The 15,272-nt window shown below is 48.4% G+C and overlaps 5 protein-coding genes across 6 annotated transcripts; 1 reads left to right on the top strand and 4 right to left on the bottom strand.

Annotated features, from left to right (window-relative positions):
- Positions 1 to 125: 125 nt before the first annotated feature.
- Positions 126 to 5,507, bottom strand: armc5 (armadillo repeat containing 5). The gene is made up of 7 exons (XM_058048412.2): positions 4,434 to 5,507; positions 4,338 to 4,368; positions 4,134 to 4,244; positions 3,122 to 4,016; positions 2,342 to 3,045; positions 2,052 to 2,184; positions 126 to 1,930 (listed from the first exon to the last, which is right to left on the bottom strand). The coding sequence occupies exons 1-7, from the start codon at positions 4,824 to 4,826 to the stop codon at positions 535 to 537; spliced, it is 3,663 nt and encodes a 1,220-aa protein (XP_057904395.2). The 5' UTR covers positions 4,827 to 5,507; the 3' UTR covers positions 126 to 534.
- On the top strand, positions 5,178 to 7,854 carry LOC131102915 (uncharacterized). 2 transcript variants are annotated; one of them, XM_078797443.1, is made up of 3 exons: positions 5,178 to 5,797; positions 5,885 to 6,234; positions 6,325 to 7,854. In XM_078797443.1, exons 1-3 carry the CDS (start codon positions 5,704 to 5,706, stop codon positions 6,484 to 6,486), a joined length of 606 nt encoding a protein of 201 aa, XP_078653569.1. In that variant the 5' UTR covers positions 5,178 to 5,703; the 3' UTR covers positions 6,487 to 7,854. The 2 variants fall into 2 exon arrangements, with proteins under 2 accessions (XP_078653569.1, XP_057904588.2); XM_058048605.2 differs by having other exon boundaries at positions 5,196 to 5,797; positions 5,885 to 7,852.
- On the bottom strand, positions 6,675 to 8,598 carry LOC131102881 (uncharacterized). The gene is made up of 3 exons (XM_058048535.2): positions 8,131 to 8,598; positions 7,455 to 7,686; positions 6,675 to 7,390 (listed from the first exon to the last, which is right to left on the bottom strand). The coding sequence occupies exons 1-3, from the start codon at positions 8,446 to 8,448 to the stop codon at positions 6,702 to 6,704; spliced, it is 1,239 nt and encodes a 412-aa protein (XP_057904518.2). The 5' UTR covers positions 8,449 to 8,598; the 3' UTR covers positions 6,675 to 6,701.
- A 121-nt stretch (positions 8,599 to 8,719) lies between these two features.
- Positions 8,720 to 11,933, bottom strand: elob (elongin B). The gene is made up of 4 exons (XM_058048632.2): positions 11,770 to 11,933; positions 10,338 to 10,472; positions 9,805 to 9,910; positions 8,720 to 9,677 (listed from the first exon to the last, which is right to left on the bottom strand). Exons 1-4 carry the CDS (start codon positions 11,770 to 11,772, stop codon positions 9,565 to 9,567), a joined length of 357 nt encoding a protein of 118 aa, XP_057904615.1. The 5' UTR covers positions 11,773 to 11,933; the 3' UTR covers positions 8,720 to 9,564.
- Positions 11,934 to 12,190: 257 nt separating this feature from the next.
- Positions 12,191 to 15,097, bottom strand: LOC131102888 (uncharacterized). The gene is made up of 12 exons (XM_058048562.2): positions 14,947 to 15,097; positions 14,626 to 14,827; positions 14,402 to 14,434; positions 14,222 to 14,325; positions 14,042 to 14,153; positions 13,917 to 13,964; positions 13,631 to 13,663; positions 13,332 to 13,565; positions 13,161 to 13,264; positions 12,928 to 13,093; positions 12,802 to 12,856; positions 12,191 to 12,738 (listed from the first exon to the last, which is right to left on the bottom strand). The coding sequence occupies exons 1-11, from the start codon at positions 15,000 to 15,002 to the stop codon at positions 12,812 to 12,814; spliced, it is 1,137 nt and encodes a 378-aa protein (XP_057904545.2). The 5' UTR covers positions 15,003 to 15,097; the 3' UTR covers positions 12,191 to 12,738; positions 12,802 to 12,811.
- Between the last annotated feature and the right edge of the window lie 175 nt (positions 15,098 to 15,272).

Raw genomic sequence — 15,272 nt, forward strand, 5'->3', positions numbered from 1 at the left:
TGTCATCACATTGCAATACATTCATCATATTTAATACATATGTATTATTGTATTAAGATATTGTATTTATTTATTTTAACCTTTGAAATGACCACACGACAACAGATGCCAGGTCAGTCAATGGCAAGAACCAGTGGAGAAAAAAGGGTCTCCACCTCCAAAGTGTTATCTGACTGAATTCCCATTTTGCGAAGCTAAAAGTCATGCATGAAATGAAATAAAAAACATTAGTTTGAGTGTGATAAAGTCTTTTATATTTCAGTGGCATCAAATGATACTGGGCAGGTGGAATCTACAGCTGCCGTTCCACCTGATATCTATATACAAAATAATAAACAAGCGACCCTGATAATCCTGGGACTTCCAGCAATATGACTTTAAATCAAAGCGATAGACAATTCATATCTCTCATTAAAAAAACATCAAAAAAACAAAATGAGTCAACGGAAGTATATCATTAGGCTCTAAAAAAAATAAAGCAACATGCATACAGGTATTACATGGCGACTTTCAGTCATGTGACTCTGGGTGGTCTCACGTCAAAGCATCTGCAGCCAGACTGAGTAGATCCTGTCTGAGCGTGTCCGTGCAGTCGGCCTGACACGCTAATCGTTGCAGGCATTCTGCGGTCTCGCGGGGGGAGTGGTACAGCCGCCGCCCCCCATCCGGGGAGCCCAGCAGCAGCGTGAGAGAGGCCCGACGCATGGCCGCGTAGTTGTAGTGCAGAGCAAAGCGGTACACCTGAGGAAGGAGAGCGAGGCGGACACCTCCGCCTGTTCCTCCTCTGTGCTCTGAGGTGGGGGGGGAATCGGCATGTGATTTCAGGTGCTTTGCTGAACTTTTTAACTCGTTTATTCCCGAGTCTCCTGGCACGCATCCTGATTTTGAACTTGCCTTGGTTTTAGGAGTTGTGTTCGCTTTCAGTCCTCTGGGTTTCTTACTTCCTTTTTGGTGACTGGAACCTTTTGTTAGCTCGCACACCTCTTCTGATAGGTTCTCTATTTCCACTTCCACGCAAGTCAAGACCAGCTCAGATGTCCTGTTAGCCAGGTGCTCCTCAGTAGTCTTCAGGTGGTCTTGGTCCAGTCCGGCTGCCCCATCAGAGGACCACTCACATGGGGCTGATACAGTCTGGTTGGGGGAGGGGGACAGGAGACGAGACACACAGAGATCCTCCAACTCTCTCTGCATCTCCATGGCCAGGAATCGACAAGCTCCCACCATGGACTCGCCTAACGGATTCTTCTGGAAGGTCAGCTTCTCAGTTTCTGTTTGACAGGAAGTGAGGCCTTCCAGCACCAATGTGTCTAAAAACTGGCATCGCCCTTCCTCGGCCTCGCTTGTCGCTTGGCCGGTCTTTGCCAGGCGACATCCATGCAGGTAATGCAGCACAGGTAGCAACATTCCTCTGCTCACGTCTTTGATGCGGATGGCTTCTCCGGCGTTGGCGTGAGCTTCCCCGAATCCGCCCGTCAGCAGAGCCCTGAAGTACTCCGAGCCGACCTCGTCTGAGTCCCTCCGGCCGGCCACGGCCTGCCTGTTGGCCGGGATTTCTGTCCCGTCATCCAGCAGCAGGAGGAGGTCAAAGGTCGAGGTGCTATATGGGCAAGTGTCGGTGCGGCGACGCTTTTTGGAGGGAGGGGGCGCTGCTGCATCAGCGTCACGCGTTTCTTGGGTTTTCATGGCGTCAGGGTCAGATCTGATGATGGTCACAAGAGGAGACAAGCACCCGACCAGGAAATTATAGTACAACGAGTGGAGGGTGGAGGTCGGGTCCAAATACGGCACGCCGGCGTAGCACGAAAGCAGCCGCCCACATTCGCAGGTGTGGCCTTCGTCAGCGTCATCGATGTCGTGGCAACCGAGAGCCTGCAGGGCCAACAGGAGGCCGCCGGTGTCCAGGAGGAGTTTCCTCAACAGAGACTTGTTGCTGTTGGACGAAGACAAATGATTATTCAGCATGTGGGGAATAAATAAAGTGGATAAAAAGGTGAATCTAAACATTTTTCTGCTACAAAAAAAGCCCACTGGGGTCGAGTTCACTGACTGACCTGCTGATTAAGGGTAGAGCGAGCGCACATTTGACTTTGTGCGACTCGGAGCCCGTCCGCATCACGTGAGACAGGGTACCCGAACCGAAACTCGACTCAGACTGGACTTGCAGATTATTGAGGAGAGTCACGCCTGCACAAACAAAAGAACACTCATTACATACTGCTTGTTATTACATAGCAGAGCTATACATGGAAACATGCATCAGGAGTTATACGGCTCCATGTTTACATAATTTAGTCTCCACAAGCAGAGAGAAGAAGAAATACAAAGTATTCTAACTTCTCACCGAGTTGTTTCACTTTGGCTTTCACTCGCTCCGTCTGCCCTCCGGCCCCGCCCTCCCTCTGGCAAAGACGGTGGTGAATGAGCGGCACCAAGCCGGTGCGGATCAACGTCTCAAAGCAGTAGGGGTTGCAACTGACGCGGCACAGCAGTCGGAAGCAGCAGCTCCGGGGGTGCTTGTGGTGCGTGAGGTAGTGGAGCAGGCCGGACACGGTGTCCAAGGAGACCAGGGCGGGGGTGGGGTCAGCGACGTACGAGAAGCGCGAGAGAAGCAGCAGGATGGGCGACTCGGGCGTCCAGGGCTCGGGGTGATACGGGTGGCAGCAAACCGGGGAGCGGAGGGCAGACGGAGGAGTGTCAAGCGTGACCTTTGCGGTCGAAGAAAGCACCAATTGCTGCCGCCTTCTCAAGGGGTCCGAGAACTCACAAGGAGAGACCGGCTGGTTCTGTGTCGTGGTGGTGGGGGGGCTGTTTTGTGGTGGTGGTTCTGGACTCGAGGGAGGAGAATCAGTGACTTTCCAAGGCGATGATGAGGTGAGCTGAGTGTCTTTTTTCGAGGTAGAGGAAGTAACGGCGTTGAAAGAGGAGAGGCTGAAAGGATTTGGGGAGGATTGAGGAAAAGAGGACGTCCACTGCCCGTCTGCACTGCTTGAGGAGTCCAGCAGGTCCTCTTCAGAGGAGATCATTCCCTCGGACAGCAACCAGGACCTGAACGGAGCACAAAACATTCCCACGTCAAATGGAGAATCAGAACAAACAAACAATTGCACTTGACTTTTCCTACCTGAGACTTAAAAAGCTTGATGAACCTTGATCCCTGCCGCCGTCCTCCTTCCTGGATTCTCCTTCCCCAAGAGTCGGGAAGTCGTAGGACTCGAAGCATGACGTCGAGATGAAGTCGGCGAGAGACGAGCTGGAGGTGGCGCCAACATCCATCTTCTTAGGTGACGGCTCTTCCCCTCTGGTGAGTGCCACGAGGCGGGCGACTAGCAGGGGGACCAGCCCCAACTCCTGCAACTGCTCCAGGGAGTCCTCGTCAAAAACAAAGTCCACCAAGGCCAGAATGACGATCCGCGAGAGCGGGTGACTCGGGTGAGCGGCTAAAAAGCTGATCAACACCTCCAAGCCGCCGTTCTCGCTCACCTTGACCCGGTTGACCGCCTCCTTGCAACACAAGCACAGTGCCCTGAGGAAAACCCCCGACTTGAGCTGGTCCTTCTTCACCTCCTCCATGAACCTGGGGATGACGCCGAGGGAACCCACAAGCGGGCGCAAGCATCCTTGAAAGCACACGTTGGCTAGCGTTTTCAGAGCTAGCTGCCCAAAAGGCTTCCCGGCCTCTTCGGACGCCATGGCGCCCAGCTGGGTCAGGACTCCTGAGCGAGACACCTCCCTGGCGCATTTTAGGCTGCATCCCCGGGTGAGCTCGTGGAGGGTCTTGAGGGCTGCCCGCCGCAAGCCATGAGGGTATTCTGGAGCGATGAGGGGGGCGAGGGCCGATAAGGTCCCTTGCGTGAGCAGCGCCAGGCGGTTTGGGGGCGTATCTGAGAGGTAGAGGAGGGCGCGTGCGGCCGACTGAGCACGCTGTAGTTTAGGACAAGAGTCTTTGGGTGAAGCTGCAGGGGGGGAAGACGGGGCGGAGGACAACGACACACAGAGGAGGAGGAGAGGAACGCCACCTGGGGGGGCGACATGAAGATTAAATCCATTTAACTCAACTGCAACGGACACCAGATGTTTTTCGATTTACATTCTTAATTTCCGATTCCCGCTGCAGTCGATGTCAGCGCTCTTACCTGCCGAGTGGATAAGCGCCGAGCTCTCAGAGTCCATTGCCATATTTCCCAAAGCTCTTGCAGCTCGGTTCTGGATGGTCTCCTGTGCCACGTTCCTCTTCATGATGTCCACTGAGACAGCAGGGACAGTTGTCAACATTGCCCACCATGGAATGTGTATGTCACATTAAGCGCTGTAGTCAAATGTCTGAAAGGGCAACTCACCAACTATATTTATTCCATCGAGCTTACGAACCTGGAATAGAACTTGAAGTTTAATAAATGTTAAATGCATATAATAATTGTGTAAGTTTATCTCACCTCTGTACGCGTTTCGAATTCAGTGCAGCAGTTGGCCAGGATGCTGAGAGCCAGATCCAGAGTTTTCCCGGAGCATTCCGGGTGGCTGAGCAGATCCAACAAGGGTCGGAGTCCGTCCCGAGTTCGGAATCTTGTGATACCAGCCTTGTCGCCCTTTATGTGGTGCATCCGGATGCCGACCAGAGCTCGCCACTGAGAGAACCTGAACCGCTTGTCCAGTTCTCTGACACCTCCCGACTCTGCTTTTCCATGACCCGGGTGTTCGGCGCCAGGGGCGGCTTTGGAGAGGTGGGCCAGACACCATGTCAAAGATAATTCTGGTGACGATGGGGAGCCCTCCCTGGAAGATGGTCGAGATTTCTTCCAGCCAACTTGCATGGTAGAAGCAGCCATGGTTGCCTTGCCAGGCACTCACTAGTCTTATCTCTTTGATATATTTGCTTTAACTTATGAAAACGTTATCCCAAACGTGTAGCATTGCTTGGATGTATCCAGCAAATAATTAGCTATATGAACAACAAAACAGGTCAAATGCAGTCTGACAGTGTCCGTTCATACATTATTGTCAAGTTTCACATGGTCACAAAACTACAAGTCCCACCATACAAAAGAAGTCTGTACCGCCTGATGCCGCAGTGGCTGATAGGAAATGGAGTTCCAGTTGCTTCGCTCCGCTCCCCGCAAAACAGGCCTACGTCGTGCTGAAGGCCAGCCAACCGTTTTTCTAGCTACCTGACGTGTGTTCGCCAAATGTAACATATTTTCACATGTTAAGTGACGAGGCAAAGCTATGACCGCTCGATGCTGTGCCACCATTGATCGAATAATTTGTGTGACACAAAATGCAATCGCCTGTGTTAGCCGCTAACGCCATCTTTAGCCAAACAAGAAGACAGGGACGGCTCGAGGAAGGAAGTATGGATCGGAGAGGAGGGCTCGCTCAAATAAAAGATGGGAGTTGTAGTCCGTATTTCACGCCGAGTCGATTCATGTTGACCGAGTTGTGTCAGAGAAAACTACAATCCCGTGAGCAATGCAGCCACAATATAGCTAGTGGAGTTTTGGGATTGTAGTGTTTTTTATACACGCTAACGACAACAGTCGACGATATGTGCTGCAAATAGGACTACAGTTCCCAAAATATGGGCTCCATAATTATGTCTCTAGTTTACCCAATACGTCAGCATGCTTTCGAGGCGTTGTTAAATTCCACGCTCGACACATCGTTTGTAAGCCAGCGCATTCACCGATATGGTGTTGAGTTAACAACATGGACAATATCGGAACACTTGTGATTCAGGATTCAGAAGTAGAGGGAGAGGAGACTACTGTTGCCGTAGTGGACATCGATAAAACTAAAGCTGGTTAGTATTTTTAAGTAAGTATATATAATATAATATATATATTTACCAAATTTGATTTCATAATTACTCCACTTATTCACCCTTCAGAGTTTGTATGGACCTTGCTGGCCACATGGCACCTTGTAAACACCAGACTTGAAATGGATCAGGCTTTCGACCAGCCCATATGCAAGAAAAAGAAACTTTGGGAAATGGTGGCAGATAAAGTGAATGCCAAGCTGAGGGAGGCCGACGGGGGCGATGTCACCGTGAAGTCCTACGAGTGCGACCTCAAGTGGAGGAACATGTTGACCACCTACAGGAAGAACGCCGCCAGGGCCAAGAGGCTGGGGGAGACCAGTGTCCACTGGGAGTTCTTCAGGAAGATGCACGAGGTCCTGGGTAAGAGCCAGGAGGAGATCCAAACCCTACGCCAGGCCAAGCTGAGCGAGACTAAGGTTGGAAAGGCAATGGCGAGCAAAAGGTTCACGCCTATTCTGCCGTCACCCCCTGCTGCGGCTTCATTCTGCCCTCCCCGGCCTCCGCAGGACGTCCTGCAGCTGTACATGGAGCTGCAGGAGAGGAAGCTGAAGATGTGGGCCCAGCAGAAGGCTCTGGAGGAGAGGAAGATAGAGGCCATCAACAACCTGGCCCAGGCCATCTCAAGCCTGGCTCAGACAAACACACACACGGACAAAGATGGCCGGTAGCTGCCAGCCTCGAGTCACTGAACTGCTGCCACAAGATAAGCAATGCACGCACTAAGGAAAGATCATGTAAGAAGCGCCATCAAGGGATGGAATTGGAGTCATGGTGTAGAAGCCAAACAAACGCTTAATATTATGAAACTAACATCTATGAACCACCTTCAAAACAGGGTTAAACCGGTCTTTAAACATCTCATCTGCACACATTTATTGTATTTTCATGAGCTTTGACGATATAAATGTTCTGCAATGGCATCCCGTCGGCGTACACCTTCTTCATCTTCCTCACCCTCTTGACTTACAACTTCCTGCTCCCCCGCTTCTCCGTGAACCACATCGCCTATGTCCAAGAGCATGTTGTGGAGCACGCAGGCAGTCAGCACCACAGCTCGGGCTCGGTGGTAGTTCCCGATATCCAGACACAGGAGTCTTTGGAATCTGGCCTTGAGGTTGGCGACAGCCTGATCTAGAATGCGGAAGTGCGGCTCCAGTGTGGCGTTAAACAGTTCCTCTCTTGGCGCACACTGTCCCAAGTAGGGTGTTAAAATGTGAGCAGTGAGCGGGTAGCCGGCCCGGGCCAGCAGCACAGAGTCGGGAGTCATCAAGTCACCTTTGAGTTTATTACTCAGAGTGACGCCTCTGTCCGTGTCCTGGCCTTTGCCGATCCTGCAGTGGAGGAAACGTCCAGCACAGTCACAGACCAGTTCCAGGTGGAGCCAAGAGTCAGGATGCTCCTCTTTCATCCTCTTCGTCTCCGGCTCTGTGCTTTCCACATCATGTTTCCCTGTCGGCAGTCTGATGGGAATCCGTGTGTGTCCCAGCACTCCCAACACTCGAGGAACACACGAGGCTCCATCTTTGTCGTTCCCTTCAAAGAGCGGGAAGAGGACATTTTCTGCCTCACTTCCTGCAGAGGGAAGGTCACAAAAGTGAGTCACATGGCATCATCTTATACAATAACTGAAACTCACCCACTGGCCAGCAGATGTGCTTCTCCTCCAGCATGTTGACGCACTGGCAGAAGTAAAAGAAGATGCGGTGGATGTTTCCTTTCTCCAAGTGGAAGTGGCGAGACAAAGAACGGTAGCTGACGCGCTCATATAGCAGGGTGAGGCACAGCGGGACCGTCTGGGACAGGGCCAAGCGTGCCCGGCCCGTCATGGGGAACCTGGATTTGGAGCCCTGAAGGACAGCTGTAATGTACTGAAGTGGGAGAACGTCACATCATGCATCACAAGCAGAAGAAACACTGAAAACTCCTACCCTATGGAAATTACACAGCCGCCTCTCAATAAAGGAGAATATCTCAGAAAAGTTATTTTGATTTCAGGAGTTCATTTCAGATAAAGAGAACAATAAAACACTTATATTTTCTGATTGGGGTGTGAAAACATGGTTTAAAATATCCAACTTTTGTATCAAAGAGACTTTTTACAAGACGGCAATATTTACATTAGCTCTATTGTTGTGCCGGAAGTGGAACATCCGGGCATTTATGACATTGGTCGCCATATTGGGGGGGCTTAACGCAGAGAAACTGAAAAATTATAATTAATAAAGTGAGATATCTATGCCTGCACACGATTTACTGTTAGGAAAGTAGCTTCTAAAAATGTTAATGGGGTATTTAGCAAGGTAGTAGCTTACCTTGACTGCAGCCGTCTCCTCCACGGGATCATCGCACTGCTCTAGCCGCTCTACCTCCACTTCCTCCCGGGGAGCCGCAGTAATCGCAGCCGGCTGTGAAACTTGAGGCAGCATGCTGTTTTCTCTCGACCGTGCTGTCACACACACGTCAGACTGACGCATACTTTTGACTTTGTTTATCAGTTCGGACTCAAGAATCTCCTCCACCGCCTGGTCCAAGCGCTGGTCCAGCTCGGCCTCCGACAGGGGCTGCCACTCCCGCTCCGCCAAGTCCAGGACGGCCCTGGCTGCCGACAGTACACACTGCTTGGCGTCCATTAGCACGATTAACAACCAAGCGAGTCATTAATCGATTAAGCTCAATTTTAGCAGCCGTTTTGTATCCATACAGACTAGCAATCAAAGTTAGCATCGCTAGCTCAATGCTAATTGAGCTAACAGATGCTGCGTTCAGGACCAGAGCACCCCATGCTAGCCATCAGGTTAACGTCATGGCTAGCAGACAATTTTGTGCAGCTTTCACTGACGCTACGTAAAAAAACAAACAAACATGAGAACAAAGAGGTGAAAAAGGTCGTTTTAATCTTTCATCATTTACATTTTTGACTGTGGCCCAAAGTCAACTCTGTCATTTTCATTCAAGCACCCGAGGATGCCCCCCCCTCGCCCCAAATGACTCACGGAGGATTTGGCTTTGTAGTTGTTGATCATCTAAATCATAAATATTACACTCAAGTTTAGCTGCGTTCCATTCGCCTTGTGTTTTAATTTCAGGAAAACAATCTGTAACAATGTATAAATAGTATACAAGCAAATACAATAAACCTTTCAGTGATTGTGGGGTAACAGGAGGGCTCAAACGCTACTTCCTTAACTTACATTTCTTTATAATCTATAAACATTTACCGGGCCCACGGATTAAGATGGACGAGACGCTGTGTGCTACAATCAAACATTAGCCAGGATGTAAGATCGGGATAAACACGGTTCACTTTGCTGCCAGTGTGTTGCAGCAAACGATCAGCGTGAATTTGTTTGGATACCCCAAAACCAGCCAGTAAATGCTCATAATAGTTTTAACACAAACAAAGCATAAAAAGGTTTCTCCTGGTTGACGCCCCCACATCGAAGCCAGTAAATAAACAAACACGCACAAGTAAGGCAGCTCAAATAAGGACTAGACATAATTAAATAGGAGGTACAATGCTTTACATGTTGAGCCTCTACCAGGTAACAGTGTTGACCAGTGTGGGGTGTGAAAATGGATCTAAAATGCATCGCCTGCACGCACAACAACCCGTGTATGTTTCTGTCCGGCTCCAGAACTGTTGTCCGCAAGACGAGCCGCTGAGGCGACACTTTCCAAAATGTTCCCTCCCGCCCTGCCCACCCCGGTGCAAACCCCCCACCCCTGCCTCTCTCGCTCTCTCTCTCTCACTGTACGGCCGGCTCGTTGGCTGTGCTGCCCGAGTCCTGCGGCTTCATGACGTCGGGGAGCTCAGGGGGGGTTGAGAACGGCTCGATGCTCAGCTGCTCGAATGAATCATCTGCAGGAAGACGTACGTACGCACGGAGGTGGGCCAAATCAGGAAGTGAAGACAAGCGCGCACACACACCAGTCATCCAGGCAATAAAGTGGAGATATTATATTATTTGAACAAAATGTTTGTTTACCGAGACGAAACGCGAGTCCCACAGTGCCGGGGGCCTGAGGTCGTGCTGTTTGGTTTGTGAAGCCACAGTTTCCCAGCGTCTGAGTGTCTTCCAGCAGCATGTCGTCCTGAACGCACAGTCATGATACATGATACACATCGGAGCAGCACTTTGGCGACCAATGTGCAGGGGTCCTCAACAGGGGGACCCGGACTTTCTGCATCTAATTGGACCTGTACAGCTTTTTGGAGACTTACCAGCTTTCAGGGAGTTCTACCCAGCTACTGTGCAAGTGTAAACATAACTTCATTATCAGTGTGTCCCAATTACGTCTACAAAAGTTGTTTTCATCGCTTATTGCATTTTTGAAAAAGCATACTCTAGAGGGGTCGGAATAGTCGCTAAATATGTCAGTAAAGTAAACACTGATCCCTCCTGCTACATCTTCTTATTCTTTAGCAGACCAGGTGTGTTAAGCAGAGTAACCAAGCCATCTACTGTACGGAGTGGGAATGCAAGCTACAGTCACCATCGTGACATCACTCCGGGTTTACCTTGTAAAGCATCTGATCCTCGGGCGGCCTCTTGAGGATGCCTTCCACGATGCGCTTCAGCTCGTACACCGAAGTGGATTCTTTGGCATCTGTGAAGATGGTCGTCTTGTGACGTCGGATCATGAGAAACACATCCTGAGGACGCCAAGGTCGGCCTCAGTTAGTGATTGACAGACACATGTAAATATTTGACACGCGACACTCATCTTCTGATACGCTTGTACTTGTAGTTTTCATATTATAATTAAATAATTAATATTACATTGTTTAATAATTGCATGATTTTACTTTGATTTGTTGATTATGATTACATACAGAATAAAAACATAGGACAAAGATTTCAGGCAAACAAATCTTCCTAAATTTAAATATTTAAACAATACAACAATGTACAACCATTTTTTTTAAATAGGGCTAAGTTGCAAAACAACATATTTCTAAAACACAACAAAACAGGCGTTTGTGACAAAATAAGAGTAGACCTGAAAAATATCGACGCCATGACGCCACTGTCCATTCACGAAGGATCTAACTTTTAATATCGACACTGTCGTTATTTGGATCGATCCGCCCGCCTTAATTCATGGCGTCACGCGCACATTTCCTCCATTGAAATGCTGAGTGTTGGTTTATGAATTGAGACACTAAGTCTTATTACTACAGTCAATACATTTTATTAACAAAACGAAAAGTTCAAAAGTAACAGGTTTGGTAGAACCATACCAGCAGCAAGAACAATAATTAATAGGTCAGTAATAGCAGTCAAGGACCGAAATAAAAATGACTCCTTCGTTAAATGACCAACATGAGTCATGTCGTGACGAGCTAACATGCTATGCTAGCCGAATGTAACGTCCACAGTTAAGTTTAAAGCCGCAGTTAGCCTGTTTAACTTTAGACTCACTACAGGCCCCATGCTGCGGATTACCAAATCATCCTTTAATAGCTATCTTTAAATTAGCACGACATTCAAACGTCTGCTTCCAAGTTTTTAAGCAAATATGACTTTTTTAAAAAAGAACACCTTCGGTTGCTAGTGACAACTTAAGCTAGTTTTGTTTTGTTGTTGTCGCTCTCCGGCTAAGGAACGGTTAACAGTACAGCACGATTGACACTTGTACCAAACAATGTCAGCCTCTCGGCTCTTTCACGCCGACACGCTTGCTGCTTTGTGACAGCTAAGGACGGTGAAATTATGTGGCAATGTGTCGTTAAGATGACATGTTCACCGGAGAGACGCTACCAGTGGCTAGCAAGTGTTAGCTAAACAAAGACAGCCTCTTTGGATGTCGGCTTTTTGGTGACACGCTCGCTTCCTCTTGGTGCTGTGGTGTAACCTAACATATTGGCCTCATCACCGGCTACGCAGGGTGAGGTTTGACGAGCCGAGCAAGGCATTGTAATGTTTTGTGTAAGAGTTTAGTGCACTCACCATGTCTTGCGGTCGACTACACAGTGAGGGAGGGGGAAAACGCCTCAACTGCACAGCGACAGCTGATGCTGCGTTCAAATTCTCTACTCGACTGTGGGAATTTTCAAGTTTACCCAAACTCGGCTCGTTTGAACGCCGCCTTTTTAGGATATTAGCGCGTCAGTTCCACTCATTGTACTTCACAACCTCACTCATCAGCTTCTCACGTTTCCATAAGTATAATACGGTGCAGAAATGTATGTGCTTGTGCACCACCGGGGTTCAGTGAACGCAACCACGCCTTCATCGATAAACGCGGAGTCCTTTAATGGAGTGCTTCATGTTTGTGACGTAAACACTGAGCGTGTTCTTTGTGTTGTGTCATGTGTCTGCTCGTTAAAACACATCTTGGGGATCATGTTTACTCTTACTGCTCTCAGTAGTATTTTATTTTTCATTCTTCACTGAGATGTTCACCGACAAAGTTGCAGTTAGAACTTCAACCAGCAGATGGCAGAATAAAAAAAGGGCAAACACAATCATTGCAAAAGTAAAAGCTGAGGACTGTAAATTCCAGCTGGGTTGATTTATATTTAACATTTCCATTTAAATAAAAAACTTATTTAGCATTTAGTTTATTAACAAAATAAACACAGTTTAATTTCTGGCTTAATAAAAATTATTAATGTGACACACGTCAGCAAAAAATTCAAAATATATATCTAAAAAGTGTCAACATAAAGTTACATTTGAAACCTCATACCCCTGGACATGAAATAAACATACTCCCTATATTTGATATCAATTTGAATCTAATAGGTGACGTGACAGTGAGAAGTGAACAACAATAAAACAATAAAAATTGTTGCACTGCAAAGTAAAATTTCATTTTTCAAAAAGCATTTCCCACAGGATTGAGGAAAATTCAAAGACAACTGATGATGAAAGGTCCTCCGGAAGACGACCGTGATTCAGTTTCCTTCAGATGAGCTGAAATGAATGGAAATGTATTAAATTTTCCCTAAATTCAACTTGCACAGAAGGAAGACTTACAGATGGAATGCTATTTGACCACTAGAGTGCTCTCTCGGATCTCTACGTTGGTGTACTGTGGGCCAGAGAGAAGAGCACGTTAAGATCGTTTTAAGGCAACAAGACCGCAAGGTAAAAAAAACTCACGCGTAGCGGCCGTGGTATGTGGACGGGTTCCAGGCCGCTGCAGCAGAGCATCGCAAAGGGTCGCTGCTTTGTAGTTGAATGTTCTTGGAAGCACAACGCGAAGACCTTGGCGGGTAGGTATACGTCCCAGTCAGCCGCGTGCTCCTGGACGAGCTCCCTGACCATCCTGACCATCACATTATTAGGTACACCAATCTAATGAGACCCAGCACCAATTGGCATCATGTTCCTACCTGTCAATCATCTGCTGTGTGTTCTCATCAGTGGCGCCGGCGTGTGGATGATAGATCACGATCGCCGTGGAGATTGTCAGCTGACTGGTGAGCTCCTGGTTGATCTGATGCGGAGAGTAGTGAACGCAGGAAGTCAGAATCCTCACGTTGGGAGTCGCGGCTATCGCTCACCTGGCGGATGATGTCACGAGGCAGCCGCGAGAGGACGCACATCGGGAAGCCGAAGTGCATAATGGTGTCCGCAATGTGCTTGGCGACGTGCGCGGGAAGGAACGCCGGCACAGGGGCGGCCTCCACCCACTTGGAGTAGCAGTCGCTCAGCGTCACCACGTAGGTGTGGCCGTTGCGCGTCGCCGGCAGGGGCCCACGCACGTCCAGGCTGAGCCACTGCCACGCCTCGCTCACCTGATGCGTGGATGGAGATGGTGAGCGACGGTGGACGCGCTCAGCCGCACAGCAACACAACCTACCTGGATCACCTTCTCGGGGTCTTGGCAGGCCGTCTGAGGGACGAACAGGAGAGAGTGAAAATATTTTAACAAAAATGGCCGACTTTCAGACCACCATCGCTAATAAAAACAAAATGCGGGCTGTAAATGAACTCCGGGCTACACTTTGGACACCACTACATCAAGTCATGTGTCCTGGTTAAATCTGCATTCTTCTCCTCATGGCCACGCCTACTCTGTTGGGATTGGTCACACCACATTGCCTGACTGACAGCACACTTAATTAGTAGTGAGCATGCACACAAACCTCCTCGGTGGAAGTCATCACATCCGCGTCAGGAGCCCACTGGACATCCTGCGGGTAAACACAAAAGGAAGTTGCATCTCGGTCGCGACAACATCAGCAGAGAGCGTTTTCCTTCACGTCGTCACCTGCGAGGCGCAATAATCCCCGTGGAAAAAGTGCGGGAAAGAGGTGATCTTGATGAGGCCTTCGTCCATAATGATGCTCCACCTGCTGGGCTTCGGTTGGTCCTCCACTTGTCTGATGAACACACAAAAAAAACACTTAGCAAGCAATTCAAGTTGATGGAAGACTGCTGCAAAATTTACCCGGCAGGGTCGCTGTCATCATGGCTGAGGGGGTCGTCCGCGACGCTGCTCTCAACCGTGTCAGGCGTGGTCGTAACCGCATTTGAGGATTTTGTGCTAACGTGCTAATACAAACAATCCATGAAGTCTTTGACATAAAAATATATATACAGAAAAACATTTAGTAATATTCAATCTCACCTTCCGTCTCCTACTTTTTGGAGTCGTGGGTGCCTGCATTGAGGAGACAGCAGTTAAATTCCGACTTGCTTCATTTGTTTAGTTGAGTCTCAAACAAGTGAAGGATGTCCAGTGGAATACATCATAGTCGTCTATGATGCTATCGTTTACATCACAGTGCTTACTTTCCGAAGGAGGTGACTTGTTTTACAGTCCCATCCATGGATAAAATATGAAATCCAAACCTGCATCTTTTTGGTCTCATCCTGGGGTGGAAAGATTGTAGGAACAGCATCTTCTCTCAGTTGGACACATTTGCCACTTCTGTCCAGGTGTTGCTCCTCAAAGTGTTTGCTGCACAGCACAGAGAAGCGAGAAGGCGTCCAGTCCTTCCACTTCATGTTGGCCAGCCATTTCTTCAGTCTTCTCTCGTTAAACAGTGGAAACCTGCAGCAGCGGCAAACATCACTTAGCGTTAGCGTTAGCATTAGCATTAGATGACATCGAGCGGGACGACTTTAGCTTAGGTTTTAAGTGAAAATAAGAACCACAACGGCCGGACTTACTTGAAATATTTCTCGTCAGGGCTTTCACATCCATAAGAACATTTATGACGCCCCATTTGTGACAAAACCCGACTCTGGAACTTTGGAATTGTTCGCCTTGTTCGCGTTAGCACACAAGTCAAGTTAGTGTAAAGAAACAGCGGAACCTTTTTTCAAAATAAGACTATCATGAACTGTCGCAAGCTTTTAGTTGAGTTTAACCGGTGTCATCCGTAATAATGACATTGATGATTAAGCTTATATTTATAGTTGTAATAATCTAAATTGAGTTTACATGCGTTAATGTTGAGATGCTTTGTATTATTTACATTTTAATTTCCCTTTTG

The sequence above is a fragment of the Doryrhamphus excisus genome, linkage group LG16 (assembly GCF_037039965.1).
Source record: "Doryrhamphus excisus strain RoL-2023G ecotype Guam linkage group LG16, RoL_Dexc_Guam_v1.1, whole genome shotgun sequence".
NCBI lineage: Eukaryota > Metazoa > Chordata > Actinopteri > Syngnathiformes > Syngnathidae > Doryrhamphus > Doryrhamphus excisus.